The 20,774-nt window shown below is 41.9% G+C and overlaps 1 protein-coding gene across 1 annotated transcript in view; it reads right to left on the bottom strand.

Annotated features, from left to right (window-relative positions):
- Positions 1–1,533: 1,533 nt before the first annotated feature.
- CKMT2 (creatine kinase, mitochondrial 2) overlaps positions 1,534–20,774 on the bottom strand; it is a 44,340-nt gene continuing 25,099 nt past the window's right edge. Inside the window, exons 4-10 of the mRNA XM_061621721.1 lie at positions 19,755–19,850; positions 18,008–18,229; positions 10,801–10,886; positions 8,255–8,378; positions 5,781–5,915; positions 5,465–5,590; positions 1,534–1,812 (exon numbers count right to left, since the gene is read on the bottom strand). Of these exons, the coding sequence (XP_061477705.1) occupies positions 1,693–1,812; positions 5,465–5,590; positions 5,781–5,915; positions 8,255–8,378; positions 10,801–10,886; positions 18,008–18,229; positions 19,755–19,850 (909 nt within the window). The 3' untranslated portion in view covers positions 1,534–1,692. The remainder of the gene's footprint in view (positions 1,813–5,464; positions 5,591–5,780; positions 5,916–8,254; positions 8,379–10,800; positions 10,887–18,007; positions 18,230–19,754; positions 19,851–20,774) is intronic.

The following is a 20,774-nucleotide window of genomic DNA, read 5'->3' as shown; positions in this document are numbered from 1 at the left end:
ATACAAGGGGGTTGGGAACAGCATAGGCACACAGTCACAAAGTAACAAGCTATAGAGAGACTTAGGCAAAGTCTCTGGGAGTATTGGTTAAAGGACGTGACTGGTGCTAGAGCGGAGTGGAGAAAACATAAAAACGACAATCCTGACTGGTGGTGTCCCTGGTGGTGCCTAGGGAAAGGCAGTAGCCACAGGCAGGTGGGAACCTGACAGGGAGAGGTAGGGAAGGACGCCACAAGGAGCTACAGGAATTTGCTTATTACAATGTCTGGAAAGACCCTACGCACACCATGGAAAGCAGACCAAATTTGGAAAGGGGACGGGCTAGAAATAAAAAAGACATCTGAAAGTTATGTTTGAATAAATATTTGTTGCTTGTTGTGTGCTGTTGTGCACAGATGCAGCACCTCCATTTCGACTCTTATGTAATTAGTCAATCACTGAATATAAGTTCAGATCTGTCTGAGGGGAAAACCCCAGCATTACCAATACTGTCAGTTCAGTCTTAGACAAATTCGTGGAGGGTAAGGCTATCAATGGCTACTACGTCACAATGACTATATTACCTCCAGTATTGGAGGTAGTCTTCCTCTGAAGACAAGTTGCTGGAGATAATCTTGCTTGTGGGACTCCAGCTGGCCACTGTGAGAACAGAACGTCAAACTAGATAAGGCTTTCATCTGATCCTGCAGAGCTCTCCTGATGTTCTCAAGCATACGTGGGCATCAATCCAACTGCAATTTTACATCCGAGTAAACATAGTGTTGAGCTGCAAGTCTAGATGCAACATTACATTGCTCTTTTCCACCGAACTGCAGGCCTGGTGACAGGCTTGCCTCCTGTACGTTTGCTGTATTTTCTCTTGCCATGTGCCTGTAGTTTCTTTCCCTTGCCAGTGTGTCATATGCAGTATTATTAGTGTTGTCTGTGTTGAAATCATTGACATCCCACAGGACCTGCAACAGGGGTGGGGAATCTTTTTTCTGTCAAGGGTCATACTTCCTTGGGGTACTCTGCCAGGGATTGCATGCCTATGGTGGGCACAGCTGGATCTGGGAGAGGCAGTCCTCTTTCTCTCTCTCTCTCTTTTTATATATATATATGGGTATGTGGGTAGCCTTCCTCAGAGGCAGCTCCAGCTTTCTTAATGAAAGTCGCTTGCAACAGGAGGATGCAAGGTGGTGCTGTTTTCTATTCTTTGGAGTGTGCTGGTGGGTTGTGCATGGAGAGGTGTGTGCCACCAGGGTATCATGTCATTCCCAATGTTGCTACCAATTGGTTGGCACCTACCTGCATGGGCACTGTAGGGGTGTCAGTGGCATACAGCATTGTGATTAGTTAGTGGTGGCAACATTCCCAAAGGTATTGTAAGAAGGCATTGACATATTAACTTTTGTTTATATTTCTATCGTTTTGCATTCCATTTTGCTGCTGGGATCACATAGATGTTATGCTGGCGTAACACACACAGAGAGAGAGCAGGGCCATAGGGTTGGCCATGGCATGTCAAAAGCATTTGGAGAGATGTGCAACATCTGAAGCATCAGGTAGGATTTTATTGAACATGCTGCCAGGATCTTATTTTTAATTTTTTCTGTCTGACAAGTTACAGTTTTTAAAGAACTGAATATACAGATTCAATAGTGTGTCACAACAGACACATTACAGGTTACTCAATACTCATTGGAAGCAGCTTCACTTCTTTCCAAACTGGGGCAGTGGTGGTGGTACCTTGATGTCTTGACCTCTCTCCAACTTCTTCTCACAATCAACCATATAATTAACACCATCAATAACAAGCTGAACAAGTTCCACCTTGAATAACAACAAGAAAAGCTTACTGAGGTTATGCTTTAAAGTTGAGGAAACTCTAGATGGCTCCACTGACAATTATTTACCACAGAGTATATTGCATGTTCAGTTAAACTAGGTGGTAGAGTCCTCCCTGGACAATATCATTTCAGACTGCTAGTATACCATTTCAGACTCCCTGGAAAAACAGTGAGAGAAAAAAGCTAGCCTACAAACTTTCCATATGATATGCAACTCTTTTTTAATGTGAGAAGATATTTAAAAAATCATTCCTACCTCTGCATTGGAATGGTGCAGTCCAGAAGGGTTCCACCATGTGATACTGCTGAATGGGTAGCATGGCTGTCAGATTATACAATATCTCAGCAGCATTATGGCCCCAGTTCTCTTCAAAAAGCCTCAGTCAGAGGATGTTAGCTATCATATGTGGCATCCTTGATATATTTGCTATCACAATAAAATTGTTATAGATGCAAATATTAGGATGGATCCTGAGAACCATGAGTAGAAGAAAATTCAAGGAAGGGGACAGGGCTGGGGCTGGCGTGTTTGGCGCCCCCCTGCAAATTATAAATTGGCGCCCTTACCTTTTATAATTTTTTGTGTTCATTTTTCAATTCAAATGTTAGTAATTTATTATTAATTTTTCCAGGTGTTTTTTAAAAAGTTTCTGGGCTTAGGGGCGTCTCCGGCACCCCTCAAGCGTTGTGCCCTCCTGCCATGCTTACCTTGATTACTGTGTTATGCTGGCCCTGGAAGGGGATGTTCCTGCCCTTTCTTCCCTCCCACAATTGCCCATCCCTCTCAAAAAACATCTGTAGACTAAACTTTATAGGTTACAAGGATTCTTTGAGCAGAGTGGGATGGGACACAGGCAGCTGCTGGAGGGAGAAGAAATTGGCTCAAATCTGCTGAGGTTTCTTGCATGAGCCAGGAACTGAGCCAAGGCGTGTTCACCAAGAGGCTGAGCCAGGGAGGTACAGCCAAGAACACAGAAAAAAAGAAGTCATTGCTCAGATATTTCAAGCTACAGTTCTGATAGCTTGCCACAGAGAGCAGCTGCAAACAGAAACCTAAGGTTCCTGGCTTCAGCATCGGCAGCTTCTGTCATTGCCTTGGTGCCATTGGCATCTGATTACATGTGGCGATGGTACATATGGGCTGGGTGGTTGAATCAAAGTCAGAGGACTGAGACAGCAGTGGTACTATACTTTCTTAGCATGTTTCAGTGCCCCTGATGATATTCAGCTAACTATACTGCTAATGTTTCTAATCCTCATGAAATGGCCCATTAACAGCATTGAATAGTGTCTATGCTAAATCCCAGTGCTTCTTGACTGTGGCAATGACTGATTCTAAATTTATTTTTTTTATTATATGAGATGTTTCAGTGATTTAGTAGTTTATTTTACAATCTTTTTACAGGCCATCTGTGCAGGGAAATCAAAAGTCTTGTTTTCTATGTTCCAAGATGGAAACAAATCTATAAGATTTGCATTGACCAACTGAAGCAAACCCAAACCAAACAGCTTTATGTTGTATAAGTGGGAACATTACTGAGTTCAGGGAAAACATTTATCCTATAATTACATTTATTTTATTATATATTGTAAAATACATGTCTAATAATGAAACTTCCAAGTCCTCTTGGGCTACTCTGTGTTAGGTTATTTGGTTTGAAAGTACTTTGGGGATGATGAATATATCTACTTTATTGGTTCCCCCCCCCCTTCCAGACAACTGATCCTTTGTCAGCTGAATACAGAAATGAGAATACAGTATAAGGGTGGCTTGGGCCCAATAAGACATGCTTCAGAATAAGGGGATTGATTAAATAACTATTTAGGATCTCTTCTAGTCTGGCATGATTTTATGCAGTTCTCACTAACTTCACTGAAAATACACTCATGGGCATAGGCTTACACAATCAGGCCATTGCCCTGATACATATCACCATATCTTGTAGTCTATCCCATTCATTTCAGTTTGGAAGAATAGTTCAATGCAGGCATACATTTGCATGTATGAATGAAGAAGCCCTTCTGGGTGGTAGGGCTCCATGTGGCCACTGAAGGTCCATAGCTCAGTGGTAGAACATCTGGCTTGTTTACAGAAGGTCTCAGGTTCAATCCCCAGCATCTCCAGTTAGGGTTGGGAATGCCCCCTATCTGACACCCTAGAAAACTGCTGCTAGTCAGTATAGACAATACTGAGCTATATGGGCCAATGGTCTGACTCAGTATAAGGGAGCTTCCTATGTTGAAGCTCCCATACCTTTGCTTCTAAAGGATCACTATACTCAGACTGTTGTTGTTATGTGCCTTCAAGTCGATTATGACTTATGATGACCCTATGAATCAACGACCTCCAATAGCTTCTGTTATAAACAACCCTGTTCAGATCTTGTAAGTTCAGGTCTGTGGCTTCCTTTATGGAATCAATCCATCTCTTGTTTGGTCTTCCTCTTTTTCTCCTCCTTTGTTTTTCCCAGCCTTATTGTCTTTTCTAGTGAATCATGTTTTCTCATTATGTGTCCAAAGTAAGATAACCTCAGTTTCATCATTTTAGCTTCTAGTGACAGTTCTGGTTTAATTTGTTCTAATATCCAATTATTTGTCTTTTTTGCAATCCATGGTATGCGCAAAGCTCTTCTCCAACACCACATTTCAAATGAGCTCATTTTTCTCTTATCCGCTTTTTTCACTTTCCAGCTTTCACATCCATACATAGAGATCAGGAATACCATGGTCTGAATGATCCTGACTTTAGTGTTCAGTGATACATCTTTGCATTTGAGGACCTTTCCTAGTTCTCTCACAGCTGTCCTCCCCAGTCCCCAGCCTTCTTCTGATTTTTTGACTATTGTCTCCATTTTGGTTAATGACTGTGCTGAGGTATTGATAATCCTTGACAAGTTCAATGTCAACTTTAAAGTTACATAATTCTTCTGTTGTCAATACTTTAGTCTTCTTGACGCTCAGCTGTAGTCCTGCTTTTGTGCTTTCCTCTTTCTTTCGTCAGCATTCACTTCAAATCATTACTGGTTTCTGCTAAGAGTATGGTATTGTCTGCATATCTTAAATTATTGATATTTCTCCCTCCATTTTTTACACTTCCTTCATCTTGGTTCAATCCCGCTTTCAGAATGATATATTCTGCATATAGATTAAACAAATAGGGTGATAAAATACACCCGTCTCACACCCTTTCCAATTGGGAACCAATCAGTTTCTCCCTATTGGAAACCAATCGGTTTCCATATTCTGTCCTTACAGTAGCCTCTTGTCCAGAGTATAGGTTGCGCATCAGGACAATCAGATGCTGTGGCACCCCAATTTCTTTTAAAGCATTCCATAGTTTTTCATGATCTACACAATCAAAGGCTGGACTGAGATACATGTGTCTAAATAATCAAAGTGATACAAATGTTTTTAATATCGTACAAAAGAATGCTTTGGGCACTTCAGATGCATTTCATGCTGTTGTACTGCTTGTCAAGTAAATGCAAGCTGATGCTACAGTTTTCTGCTAACAATACATACACGTGTGTAAAGACATTAAATGCTGATCTTGAAAATATTCCATAGTATCAATAGTTTATGTAAGAAGTTGTCTCCAAGTTTAGTTCCAATTTAAAAGTGGGGGGGAATCTTACCTCTGATCGACCCATGCGATCTAGATTGGAGATATCATATATATCTGCTACAGCAGCTGTGTCTACTCCACCAGTGCCACGCTTCTGAAGTCTCAAGCTTTCCAGGATCTTTGCAAATCTAGGATCCTACCATAAAGGAGAATTTATTCTCTTTTAAATATTGATAGTTCCTTATGATGTGTATGTTTGCAAACACTTAAGTTGTCTAATTTTCACTTTACATTTTTAGGTGAAGAGGTTCACACAGGCAGACAAATTTATCTGGATTGTTCTTACTGACATTCATGATCAAAAGCCATTTTAATTGCTTACACACCTTGCTGAGTTTTGGAAGCTTAACATGAACTCCAGCACGTAATCCTGTTCCCAGGTTGGATGGACAGGTCAAGATGTATCCTAAGCGTTCATTCCACATAAACTCCCACCCTCTTTCTTTTATTAACTTTTCAACCTACAGGGGAAATAAAATGCAATGAACTGCTACATACAAATAATGCCATTTGTTAACAGCGCTGGTTTCCTGTTAAAGTGCATTCTAACTCCTAGCAGCCTGTATAATAATTGAACCTGATCTATGTTTGCCGTCAGCAAAAAAATCCACTCCATCAGCAGTGTTCCACAAATGAAAGCAAGGGCAGAATATTATCTCTAAACTGAAGCTTCAGCTTTGGAGGTTCGATTAATCTCTGTATTAATTCTTCATACCAAGTATTTATAGAAAGAAAGAAAAAAAAGTACCTACTGACTTTCAGTGGGACTTCCTTCTAGTGTGGTGAGGACTGCAACTTTCCTGGAAATTGTAGCTCAATGAGGTCAGCACTTTGAATAAACGACAGTTCTCAGAATTCTCCATGACAATTAAAGAGTTATGACAGTGCTATAAATGTATGGTGTGGATATGACCCCCTCATACATATCCTCAGTATGCAAACTAGTGCTGTAACCCAGTTGAACTTTTACTTGATTAATCACCTAAAATGCATCAAAAGAATCAATCCGTTAAAATACACTTGCTTATGATAAAAAATTACTTTTTGTGGTTTTAGATGATGCACACCTGTGTTTAAGTTTTCTAAGCAGCCACCACATGTTTCCTTTATCCCTAACTAACCAGGAGAATAGTGATCATAGCAGCTGAGTTAGAGGGGTCCACTCTCAGAAAGTTAGTACCTGTTGGTCTAGGTAGGGAAGAGATATGGGCATAATAAGGAGTTCCTACTGATGTTTCTCTTGCTGCGCTCCAAAAATCATGACTTCCAGCCTGGCAAATTATTAATCTTTAGCTTCAGAATTTGGACACATCTTCAGCCATGTTTACTGCAATATCAGTTTGGTAGCCTTGTGGATACTTTGTAAAAACAATTGGGAAGCTCCAAAATAACTAAATAATTTATACAGATGCTTTTGCTCAAGTAGAGTAGTCATATAGTTGTGGGAACACCTTGTGTGATTTATAAGATCACACTTGCACATGCGCCTTGCAACTCCATTTCTGTGGGGTATGCATGAAAGTAAGGGCTGGTGCATGGTGTCAAAGGGGAAATTGAAAAATATAGAGTATATGGCATATAATACAGAAAGTGGCATTCAGGTTGGCCTGTGTTTGTTAAGAGGCAATTCCTTTGTACTACAGAAGCTGACTCAAATTACTGCAGATAATGACAGTGTTTGCATGTTATGGTAAGACACAAACCATGGCTTATTGTGAATGAATAACATGTTTGTGCATGATGCTGAATTTTTCCTGCTTCACTCCACCCTCCTTGGAGCTTGCTGCAACCCTTGGCTTACTGTGACATGAAAACTAGTGCTCATAGTTTGTTTCTCTCCAAACAAACCACAATGATATGCCAAGGTTTATGGCTAACCATTATGTGGGCATAGGGCTACTAGGTGTTTGCCCATGTCTTAAATTAAGGAAGAAAGACTTCTTCTGTTGGATTTTTAGAAAACTCCTTGCAGATGGGGGAGTACCATTTTTGAATGATCCTTTATATAAAATAAAACAAAACTTCCTGCAAGTTAACAACAATCAGCAGTAGATTTTAGGCCAGGCTTCTCTCTATTATGCTGGTTTTTTTGAAGCCATTTCCATTTTCTGCTTGCAAGGATTTTTTGACATAATGGAGAATAGAGATGAATGAAAAATTCAATTCAGTTCACATTTAAATCTGAATCTATCAAATTCACAGTTTCCAAAACAATATGAGAACTGAAGCACAGCAGTCTTTCATAATTTGTACTTATCTAAATTTTGCAATGTCATTCTTCAACTAACAAATGTTTACAAAAATGCATATATTGGGGGAAAGTGTGCATAAAAATGAATATATTTATAAAAAGAACATATAAAAATGCAATATTATAATTTGTTTGCAAAAATGTGTACATTACTCAAAACTGCATACAAAAATGTGTTTATTCTGAGAAATTTACACTAAAATGCTGAAGAATTTTAATGAGGATTTTTGTAAATTGTAAATTGCTGCAGTTTAAATTTGCAGTTTAAGATTAGAAAAATGAGAAACTAAGAAAACTGAAATTGACAGATCTTCCATCCCTAGTGGAAAATGGAAAAGTAGCAATCCTCAGCTCCAGTACTATTTTACTACTTCATGATTCTACCAGCTCTTTCTGCAGCCCTTGCTTTCAGAATTTGAAAGGGCCTATGGGTACTACTAAGGCAGGTAGAAACATTAGCTGCAATAGCACAACATCATAGCACAAATTATGGCTGTTGCAATAACTCTTAAAACCTGGGGGGATGTTAAGTGACAAAAAAAAGCCCACCTCTAGTAATCCACGGCAAAACCTTTCAAAGACCCGTTTCATGTTGCCTCCCTTTTCCATGGAGATCACCCTGGTGTGATCCTCTTCATTGATCCAGATGAGAAATGTTTTGTCATTGTTGTGCCTGGTTGGAAGCAAACAAGAAATTGGTATTATTGTCACACAAGCCTTCAACAACAGTTCTCACAGATGCCTGACTGTTTCATTTCACCTCTCCCCTTTCTTATCTACAGTATATCACAGCTGTGGATGGGACAAGTGTTATATGATGATATTACTGTGGCAAGGTTAAGCAAAAAAGGTTACTGAATTTCCACAATTTCATTCCACTAACCAAGCAGCAACAATATAATTGTTCCTGTTTCTAGGGTTATATAAAGAGCACTGCTCCGTTCCAGTCCCATTGGTACTCAAATGCTGCTACACTACATTTTGTCCTCTGAAATGAACGCAGCATGCGGCATGTGCTGCTATGGGAACTGAGAAATGGGAAACTGTGGACTCCCTTTTTAGTTGGGGAGGAGGGAATGTGCCGCTCTAGTTTAGAACATTTTGAAATAGGAACTTTGAAAGTTAGATCCTAAGCCTAAACCATATTGCATTCTTCTTTAAAATTAGTTAATTTTTTTGTGTTCCACATCCTGAGTGAAATACTTCCCCACCCATAAGCACATAAATGCAGAACCGCAAGTGGTGCACACAGCAGCATCAATGTAGCTACAATAGCATGCTTCCTGAAGCAAGTGTGTTCTGCATCATCTGTTTTCACTGATGCTTCTTAGCAACTGGAAAGCATTCAGGACAATGCATGGGCATACTGTATACATGACACTTCATGCCTCCTGATGTTTAAGATAGGGTCTCATAAGGTCTGTTGTATTGTTCTATGGTCCTATTCGTAATGTTTTAAATTGTCTTAGTATCTTAAGTGTATGTTTCATGGTTTTAATGTCACGAATAGTTTAATTCTATTTTAATTGTATATTATTGTATGTTTTTTTACATATGTGTAGTTTTTATTTGAAAGCCGCCCTGAGTTCCAGTTTTGGAAAAAGGGCAGGGTAAAAATAAAGATTCATTCATTCATTCCTGTTTCTGTATGATATCCAACACTTTTGTGTGATGCTACAAGTAAAGCTGTGTGATATTGCAAGCCTTGCTTAATAAAGTAGCACAACACTTGATATATTAGGATGTCAGAAGCTGCTTTATCAGGAATTTACTCTGCCTGATAGTAGCCCTCCAGATTCCTGAGATCCTTTAACTGGAGATGCAGAGTGTGAAACCTGGGTCTTTTACCATGGGTACATTTTGCCATGATATCATTCATTTGTACACAAAGTACTTTTTCTCCAAAGTACCAATCTTATAACTATACTATCATGTATACTATCATATATTTTTTACAGCAAAAAAGCAAAAACACATGCTAAGAATGTTCCATTTATACAGCCACAGACTACATAGACTATTTGAGACTCAGTGTGGCGTAGTGGTTAAAGTGTTGGATTATGACTTGGGAGACCACGGTTCGAATCCCCACACAGCCATGAAACTCACTGGGTGACCTCGGGCCAGTCACTGCCTCTCAGCCTCATGAAAACCCTATTCATAGGGTCGCCACAAGTTGGAATTGACTTGAAGGCAGTGCATGCACATAGACTATTTATGTCCATACTTTGGTACACTGAAGTATGACAATAGCTCCGCAGACTCATTCAAAGAGAAAGCAATAAATTCTATTAAAAAAAAGTAATAAAGAGAATTAAATTAATACACTGTCATGTTTAAAGGTTCATATAAAGTGCCAAACACATTTCAGTTCTGAAGCCTTCATTCGTTATGGTAATAGTAAGGCATCACTATCCTTCCATCTCTAGTGGAGAATTGACATTCCTTCAAAACATCCCAAATCTTCACACTGCTTGAAGTTAATTCAGAACACCAGGAAGAAGGCAATGATATTTCATTCAAATCATTTAGGTTTCTCTCTCTGCCCCCTTTCATTCCACTATTTACTGATAAATCAAACTGGTTTTATTTTACTGAATTTCTAAAAGAATACCAATTCAAAACTGCTTTTAGTATAAGTAAAGAACTCATATGTCCATGTACCATAATTTATTATAATTAATGCCTTCCCCCTGCCCCCTCAGCCCCCTCTGTTCAGAAAGGTCCCCTTGGCCCTTGAGAGAAGATTTTTGGGGAGCTACTGAGGGAGGAGAGGGCAGGAAGTCAACTTTCACCAGTACCCATCCACACACTTTTCTGTGGATCCAAACCAACATGAACCGAAGAAAGAAATCCAGTTCCTAGCCCCCTAGGCTTATACATTACCTTTTCCTCACAGTTAGTGTGTCAAGCACCTTTGCTTTTTTTTATGTATGCTACTGCATTTCCCCTAAAAATTGATTAATGGAAGAAGATTAAAAAGGTATGTGTGAGCAAAGCATGCAGTCAGTGTTAGGAACAGCAGCTTGTGTTAGGAAGGAACTAATAAAACCGTTCACAAATTAAGCTTGCACAGTTCAAATTCCAATTCATACCAGATTCCTCTGGCATCTGGCCAGTCACGGGCCATCCCGGCACATGTTAGCAAAGGGGACACTGGTTTATCAAACAGGAAATGGTCCTGCAGACCAGCATATGCAAGGCAGAGGAAAAGAAACAAGTGAATTTTGTGTCTCATATTCATCATTGCAAAGACGGTCATACAGGCACTACAAATGAGTGTATAAAGCTTAATACTGGATTGTTTTTCACTGCAAATGAGATGGCCCTTTCCTGAGATAACTGGTATGTTTTTATTTTGATGTAATAATGATTCTAGAGAGCTGTAAACACACTGAGAAAAAATTAAATTAACGAGAAACAATATGCAGAACCATAGAGTAAGGATTCAAATGAGTTATTATTCTAATGAACCCACATATATTAATAGAATCATAGACTCATAGAATAGAATCATAGAATCACAGAATAGTAGAGTTGGAAGAAGCATGTAAGGCCATCAAGTCTAACCGCCTGCTCACTGCATGAATCCAAGTTAAAGCATAGAATTTAAAGTATACCCATAGAATATAATACTTTTACAGACAGTCTAAATTTTAATAAAACCCTGAAAATAAGCTTTTTTCAGACACGAGACTTGCTAAAATTCATGATAGAAATTTAAAGGTCAGCTGGGTCTGACCTTACTGTATTCATGATTCATTCTGTGCTTCATTCCCAATTCTGCTTCTACTCATAAATAAAGCCCTACATACAATGGAGTTTCTCACTGGAATTATTTTCCCCAAGCTTTGTCCCTGTGACGATCCCACCTTCGGCTCCACCTGTCAGATTCCCACCTGCTTGTGGCTACCGCCTTTCACTAGGCACCATCTCAGGACACCACCATTTATGATCGTCGTTTTTATTTTTTTTCACTCCGCTCTAGCACAGATCTCTCAAGATCCCACTGCTAGGCAGCACCACCAGCCACTCCCTGTAAACAATACTGCTAGAGACTTCGCCTTAGTCTCCCTATGGCTTGTTACTTTGTGTCTGGGTGCCCTTGCTGTCCACAACCCCCCTGTATCTTTGTCTATAAAGCATACAATCCTGGGTTGCTCTGGATACTTGACGATGTTACACTTTCTTCCTTCACCGCTGCCACCATTAGATACAGTTTCCCTTCAGCCTTGGTAATCACCCTGCCCTCCCTTCTGGTCTGTATATCCCCAGCCAAGGATCAGGCTTTTGGTAAACCAATAAAAGTATTTATTTGATAACACTAGGAAATAACAAGATTACTTTAGGAATGTTTAATAAGCGTATGGTTACATATAGTGTCACTCTTTTGTTTCCAGTTATATATATTCTGTCCAAATATCAGCCTAATAGAATCCAAACCTCCCTCAGAACTCCGTCAACTCAATCCCAACTGCCTCCCACTTCAACTCCTTTCCAAACACTCTCCTCTCAACTTCCCCCAACCAACCTCTCCTTTATACCTTCAGCCATTCAAACACTCAGCCAATCATCATCCAACATTCTCCCGCATTCTAGCCCATGTACTCCCCCCTCTTACTCAATTCATTTATCATATATCCCTATATAAACCCGCACTTACCATATTTACAGTTTTTAACATATAAGGACATCACAGTCCCCCCCCCAAACAAATTTTCATTTACAGGTACATAAATCCCAGTTCAATTGCGCAGAATTTCGTATGTATGGATTTATCTGAATATCTTCCTGGATTGAGGAGTCTCAGTTAAATGGTCTTGTTTGCACTGGGTGACCTTGGGCCAGTCACTGCCTCTTAGCCTCAGAGGAAGGCAATGGTAACCCCCTCTGAATACCACTTACAGTGAAAACTGTATTCATAGGGTCGCCGTAAGTCAGAATTGACTTGAAGGCAGTCCATTTCCATTTTGCAGTGCCATCAATGAGTTGAAGAACTGCCATTCTTCTGTGTGTGTTTTAAAGTTCAGAGTTTGTTAGGACATCCATGCATGCACAGTTTGCCACAGTTTTAGATGTACATAGTTCTTCACTGTACAGGTTACTAATAATAATAAAATAATAATAATATTTAATTTGTGTGTCGCCTATCTGGCAGATAGCCACTCTAGGCGACGTACATTAAAATGAGATAAAATACAATAATATCAAATGCAGTCACATTAGTCTCAATAAATAAAATACTGGACAGTCATCAATACATTTATAAAATATTTACATTTGCAGCATATAATAGATGACAAAATCATGGAGATTAACCCATCCCAAGGATCTCAAAGGCCTGTTGAAATAGCCACGTCTTCAGGGCCTTGCGGAATACATCCAGGGAAGGGGCGTGTCGAAGATCAAACGGGAGGGAGTTCCAGAGAGTGGGGGCCACCACAGAAAAAGCCCTCTCCCTAGTACCCACCAACCTAGCTGTTTTGGTTGGTGGGATTGAGAGAAGGCCTTGCGTGGCTGATCTGGTCGGGCGGCATACTTGGTGGCGGTGGAGGCGCTCTTTCAGGTAAACTGGGCCGAAACCGTACAGGGTTTTAAAGGTTAATACCAACACCTTGAATCGGGCCCGGAAAACAACCGGCAGCCAGTGTAGATCAAATAACACCGGCGTAATGTGATCACGGCGGCGGCTGTTGGTAAGTAAGCGCGCCGCTGCATTCTGTATAAGTTGCAATTTCCGGGTCGTATTCAAGGGTAACCCCACGTAGAGCGCATTACAGTAGTCCAATCGAGAGGTGACCAGGGCATGTACCACGAGTGGAAGCTGTTGAACAGGGAGGTAGGGTTGCAGCCTACGTATAAGATGTAATTGATACCAAGCTGCCCGGCTCACAGCCGAAATCTGAGCCTCCATGGACAGCTTGGAATCAAGAATGACCCCGAGGCTGCGGACCTGGTCCTGTAGGGGCAACCTCACCCCGCCAAACACTAGGTCAACATCTCCCAACCCTCCCTTGTCTCCCACAAGTAGTACCTCGGTCTTATCAGGGTTCAGTTTCAGCCTGTTCCTACCCATCCATCCACTCACGGATTCCAGGCACTTGGATACGGTCTCCACAGCCCTCTCCAGTGAAGATTTAAATGAGAGATAGAGCTGAATGTCATCCGCATATTGGTGGCACTGCAGCCCAAATCACCTGATGATCGCTCCCAGCGGCTTTACATAGATGTTAAATAGCATGGGAGAGAGGACAGAACCCTGTGGCACACCACAATTGAGAGGCCAAGGGTATGAAACCTCATCACCCAATGCTACCTGTTGACGCCTATCGGAGAGAAAGGAATGGAACCACCGTAAAACCGTGCCTCCCAATCCCAAACTCTCCAGGCGATCTAAAAGGATACCGTGGTCAACGGTATCAAAAGCCGCTGAGAGATCCAGGAGGACAAGGAAGGTGAATTCTCCCCTATCCAATGCCCTCCTCATATCATCTACCAGAGCGACCAAGGCTGTTTCAATTCCATGTCCAGTCCTGAAACCCGATTGGTATGGATCTAGATAATCCGTTTCATCCAAGTGTGTCTGCAACTGATTTGCCACCACTCGCTCAATGACCTTGCCCAAAAATGGTAAATTCGAAATTGGGCGAAAGTTGTTTAAAATTTGGGGATCCAAGGAGGACTTCTTTAAGATGGGTTTTATAATAGCCTCCTTGAGGGCTAGTGGCATAACACCCTCTTGCAAGGATGTATTAACCATTGCCTTGATCTCTCTTTGCAGCTCATAAGGAGCCACGACGGGCAAGGATCAAGTAGACAAGTGGTAGGCCTTACAGATGAGAGCACCTTGTCCACATCCTCAGATGGAAGAGGCCGAAATCGCTCCCAATTGACCGGTTTGCAACTGGCCAACTCTAGCTCACTCACTGTATCCACGGCGCACGGAATCGAGCTCCTCAGGTGCTCGATTTTATCAGCAAAGTGCTTTGCCAATTTGTCACAGGAGGCCTTGGACTGTTCCAAGGGTTCCTGAGCAACTGGACCGACCAGGCTTCGGACCACCTGGAACAACCTCCTGGGACAGCACTCTGCTGATGCAATAGAGGCAGCAAAGAATTCCCTCTTTGCTACCCTTACTGCCACCTGGTAGGCAGCTATTGCTGCTCTAACCTGTGTCCGAGCATCTTCGGAGCGCGACTTCCGCCACCGGCGCTCTAGTCGTCTCACCTCCTGTCTCAATACGCAACCGTGGTGTGTACCATGGTGCTACCTGAGTTCTGTTCAGGGGGAGAGGACGTTTCGGAGTCACTCGGTCTAATGCCCCGGCGATCCTCTCATTCCACTCCGTCACCAGGGCTTCGACCGGGCGACCTTCAGCAGGTTCCAATTCCCCAAGTGCCGTCAGGAAACCATCTGGATCCATCAGGCGCCTGGGGTGGACCATTCTAATAGGACCTTTACCCCTGCGGAGGGCGTGTGGCATCGAGAGATCCATCTTTACCAGATAGTGGTCTGACCATAACACGGGGGTAAAAGAAATAACCCCTAACTTCAGCACACTACCCTCCCCCCCTGGGACAAACACAAGGTCAAGAGCATGACCGGCTACATGGGTGGGCTCACTATTACTAAGGCGCAGTTCCCAGGAAGCCATGGTTTCCAGGAAATCCCGAGGAGCTCCGATGAGAGTGGTCTCGGCGTGTATGTTGAAGTCACCCAGAACTAACAGCTCCGGGGACAACATTCGCACATCCGAGATCACCTCCAGCACCTCGGCCAGGGAGTCTGCCGTGCAGCTGGGTGGGCGGTACACGAGCAGGATCCCTAAACTGCCCTTCAAGCCCAACCTCCAGTACATACAGTCAACAAAGTTAGTCCCACGAAGAGGAGGTCTGGCAAAGATCAACGACTCTTGATAAATAACTGTCACTCCCCCTCCCCGCCTTCCCACCCTCGGCTGCTGTGCGTAGCGGAAACCTGGTGGACACATGGCCTCAAGAATAGGAGCTGAGGCTTCATCCAACCAGGTCTCCGTAATACATGCCAGGTCTGCACATTCATCCAGGATCACATCACAGATGGTAGATGTTTTTTGTACTACAGACCTGGCATTACACATCAGCAGCCGAAGGTCGGTAGGAATCCTGCGTCCCCCAGCTTCCTTCTGGTTCTGGACAGACCTGGAACAAGGGACACAAGTGTGTAATGCATATTACTAAATCTCATCACAAAAAGGAATTTTGATGTAACTGCACATGTATGAAAACTTCAGCAAACTACACATTCACCAATTCTGAAATTAAATTTAGTAAATTGTCCATGTTAAATTTAGAGGTAAGCATAGTGCAATTTGGGGAACAGCCAGTCCATGGAACAATGACAAAATGGAACATAGGAAGCTGACTTCCAAATAGTAAGACTATATGTATTATTATTGTATACTCTGACTAACAGTGGTTTTCCAGGATCTCAGGCAGTCTTTCACATCACCTGCTATCTGATATTTTGACTGGAGATGCCAGGAGTTTAACTATACTTCTGTATGCAGACCATGTGCTCTGCCACTGACCTATGGTCCCTTCCTGAACCAGGGACATCTGCTAGGTTTTGGCTATTCTGCATAAAAGAAAACCAGTAAGAGAAAACCCAAGGGAAGAGATTCCAATGCTACACCAATGCACTTGTTGCTCCCTATCATATAAGCATAATGGGTAAGATCCAACATCAGTTCAAGTAAGTCCATTGGGCCTACTCGGATATCATGTTGGAGTAAACAAATATTGCATGGTCACTTTAAGGGATATTTGGGAAATATCCCATGTACCTGTTCACTATGATGTAACTTCCTAATGGGTGGGGTTTAGTTACCTGACTTCCTTCTCCTTTGTCCTGGAGGATTTTTGAATATCCTCCTCTGCTGATCTTCCTACCATTGAGAGAGGCCGCGTGGCACAGATGCTCTCTCTGACAGCATCTATTATCAAAGACCAAGATGGACTGAGACTATTTTTCTTTCATCTAAGCTATAGATAAGCTATGTTCCTAACATATGAGGTCATAAGTAAACATTCTTTTTCTTTTACCTAAAGGATTGTGTCTGTTGTTATTTATATAGAGAAAGGTGGGGCTGGTTTATTCTCATTCTGCTGCTTGTATTTTTACAACTCTGCTAAGAAATAGGACCAACCAAATTAGTTCTTATTTCTGTGTGTATTTTTATAATACTGAACATATCAACCCATCAAGGCTATAGTTATTTAGTTGTTATGTAGTTGTTAATGCTGTTTTACACATCACTATTTTGTAGACATTGGTATCCTTCCTATTATTTGTAGATATGGGTAAATATAATGATCTAGGAAAGGGTTTGGGTGAGGGGGCTATACACTTTTACTTTCTAGAAGGGAAATTGTTGTTTGGTCAGCTCTAGATGTTTCACTCCCACACACACAGTGGTGGCTGGTACCCATTGGGACTGGTGGGGCAGGAAGCAGGAAGGCCGACTGTAGGTTGAGTCAGAGCCAATACCAGGCAGAGCCAACTGAGCCTAGTCTCGTCCCTATCCTCCTTCATACTGTGTTCTATTAGAGCAAATCTGAGTAGGAAGATAACAGCCAGGGCCATCCCCTGGACTGCTTATAATAAAGAAGGCAGGCAGGTGGGAGCTGGCTGATGGGAGACTCAGGTTGGTGAGGCAGTGCCCCATTTGCCCTAAAGGACCAGCCTCCACTGTCCACATAGACACACTCGAGTTTGGGGTTTGACTGAAAAGCAGCCTAAAAATAGAGTGGAAGAATGCTGGGGAGAGGTGGGGGAGGTCTGCTTGACCCTTTCATTCCCTGCCATTTGTCTGCCCAAGCAGACAGGGGGAAATTTATGGAATTCCTGCATTTTTTCCCTTATGGGGAAAAAAGCAAGAGTATGATTTTGAACTGAGAAAAGGGCTAAGCAACTTCCCCATCCTACCATTCCTCTGCTCAGACTGCTATTGGTTAAAAAACAAATTGCAATGAAATAATACAACTCTATAAATCTAGACTGGCATTAATTTTTTTTTAAAAATCTAGATTGGTCCTAAATGTAATAAGTCAAACAAAACAAAGGTCTTTCATTTGGCATACCCGAGCTGAAGCCTTTTGCAACATTTCAGGCTGTTTCAGTGACTTTTTCCAGCCTATTTTTAGGCATTTAAGATTCAAATAAAACATTAACAATAGCTTCATTATCTGTGCACAAACATCTGTATACAAAGAAAGCAGTGGTATGTTCTTTTTAAGCTTCCAGGCAGGGCATTGTACTTACATCAATGAGCTGTTGTTGTTCCTTCTCGGACATTGTGGTCAGGCTATAATACTTCCCAGCAAGGTCTCCTTTCAACCCAGCCAAAGCAGTGACTACAACACTTTCTACTTCTCTCCTCTCTGCCCTGGAGCAGGCAGGTGGTAGGCTTATCCCCCGAATACTGCGGCCAGTGCGTACACGGGATGATAAAATGTAGCGTTCATCAAACTGTCCTTGAGTGATCTAATACATGCATAAAAAGTCATTTGAAGAGCTTTATGTTACAGAAAGGACTATCCAGGACTGGCCACATGGACATTGATCTGCCTGAGAACAGCAAATGGTGCCTCCCCCTCCCCAAGTCAAGTTCTCCAAGCTGGCCAAGTAATTTTGGCACCCGAGGCAGAAAATTCCACAAGCACATCTCCCTGGGAATAAAAATGTAATAATAAAAACTGAAATAAATTTTCTGTTCTTTTATGTCACCCAGAATCGGTTGTCTGAGGACAGTTTTCTATTTGAACGGCTGTTAGAGGACAGACCTCTTTTTGAAGGTCTCCTCTACTGAAGGACTATCTGGTTCAAGTCTTACTTAACTATAAAGAACCATACGAACAGAGAGGCCTTGAAGTTGCCCATTGACAGTTAGCATCTAGAAAGCAGACTGAGCAGGTGCATAGATCACCTGGTCATAGTGATGGCAGTCATCTCATTAAGTACTTCTACTTAAATTATAGTAATTATTTATAAATTTATACTTTTGTATCTGTGAATATAAATTAGCATCTGCAAACTGTATTCAAATCTGTGTCCTCTTTTTTCTTTTGGCAATGCATTTCCTCTTTTTTAGGAAGATGTAAGTGGCTGGCCCCAATCAGCTGTTTTACAACCGTATTTTTTATGTCACATTGGTATCTTATTGTGTCACAGAGGCGCTTGGATAGTCAGTAGTTCTATAGGCATTTACATTCTAGGAACATGCTCAGAGATTAATTGTTTTACTAATTTACTAAATTATTTTGAATTGTGCATGGGTAAGAATATCACAAATAGCCCTAGGGTGCGTCTTTGTTGTCAAGTGGGCAAGTTTGGTTAACCCATGGCACTTATGTCTGAGCAGATATTGATAGCATCGTCTATATAATGTTAATAAAACATTGACCTATGTGTTATAAGAAACATTGTTTGGAAAATATAAGTACAGATATGCTAATTTTGTCCATTGTAATATCCCTTTATTCAGGCCCGGCTCCAGGCATGCGGGGGCCCTTGGGCATCAGCTTGCCCCGGCCCCCTGGTGGGTGGGTGTGCATGCACACACATATGTGCATGCATGCCCCCCGCACGGCCCCCCTACCTGTCTAGTCTTTACCATTGCCCTTAATGAAGATGGCAGCCGCGGTTTCCCTAAGGGGAAATGAAGCCTCCGCCGCCATCTTTGTTGATGGCACACATGCATGCTACACGCGCACATCTCTGCCATCAACTAAGATGGTGGCAGAGGCTTCAGTACCTTAGGGAAGCTGCAGCCACCATCTTCATTAAGGGCAATGCTAAAAAGCCAGCTACAGGTAAGTGGGGGGCATGGATTGTGGAAGGGGAGCGCAGGGCCCCTCAGGGGCCCCTCAGGGGCTCCTGTAGCTCTGGGGCCCTCAGGCCAGTGCCCAACCTGGCCGCCCTTTAGAACCAGCCCTGCCTTTATTTTTAATCTGAATCCCATTTTCTCTGCTTATAAGAATTCTTTTCTTGGCCCTATATTGGGTCCTACCTTGGAAGAATCCAGGTCAGTGTGATGCTTCATTACTTTTGGATCATACCCATTGTGTCTCACTTTGATAACTGGGTCAAAAATTTCAACAAATACCTGTAGAGTTAATTGAGTACATTATTATTATTTTCAGTCTCTTTGGTGGTTACATTTACTCTGTGTAGTCTCAACTAGGGTTGCCAGGTTCTTGGCCTGAGACTGATCCTGTATCTTTAGGAGAAGAGAAAGCCAGCCAAGTGCAGGTGTTATTGCAATGCTGTAATGAGAAAAACCACAACGTAGAATTCTTTTTTCCCCCTGCACAACTTTTAAAGATACAGAAGACCTCTTGTATCTTTAAAAGTTGTGCAGGGGGAAGAAAGAATTCCACCTTGTGGTTTTTCTCATTACAGAGTTGCAAGAACACCTCCACTTGGCTGGCTTTCTCTTCTCCTAAAGATACAGGATCAGTCTCAGGCCAAGAACCTGGCAACACTGATACTTTTCCCTCACTTTTTTGAACCATTCCACTAACCAGATCTTATATCTGGAGCAAAGAGCTATATAGAGAATAAGAAATAAGGTGGATAAAGGAAGTGATGGCAAAGGGATATTGGGGAGAGATGGAGGTAGGATGCAGAACTTTGATATGTGATCTGTCAAGAGGGTAAGAAGAAAACAACGGTAAGTAAATCTGACTCCTATTCTTTGCCTTTAAGTTCTAAGCAGAGCTGTATTAATAAGTTCAGGACAGTGATGTTTTTTGCTGTGCATACTACTAGAGAAGATGAATATAGCCATGTAGGTTGTTAAACCTGACAGCTAAACCATTGAGATTTAAACATATCCTGGTATGTGCTTGTGGAGAAATGCTATGTATGTGTTTGTTTGTGTTTAAAGAAATGTTATATGATCTCTGTGACTGCCATGAGGCCTTGTTTTGGTACACTGTTGGAAGTCTGCTTGGCCGTGGTTGCTTGGTAACAGGTTCTCAAAGGTGAGAGACAGGATCGGTTTAAGATTCTAGTAGATGGGGCCTGG

This window comes from Rhineura floridana, chromosome 1, assembly GCF_030035675.1.
Source record: "Rhineura floridana isolate rRhiFlo1 chromosome 1, rRhiFlo1.hap2, whole genome shotgun sequence".
Classification (NCBI taxonomy): Eukaryota; Metazoa; Chordata; class Lepidosauria; order Squamata; family Rhineuridae; genus Rhineura; species Rhineura floridana.
The sequence above is the reverse complement of the archived record's forward strand: the minus strand, read 5'-3'. Positions and strand labels throughout refer to the sequence as shown.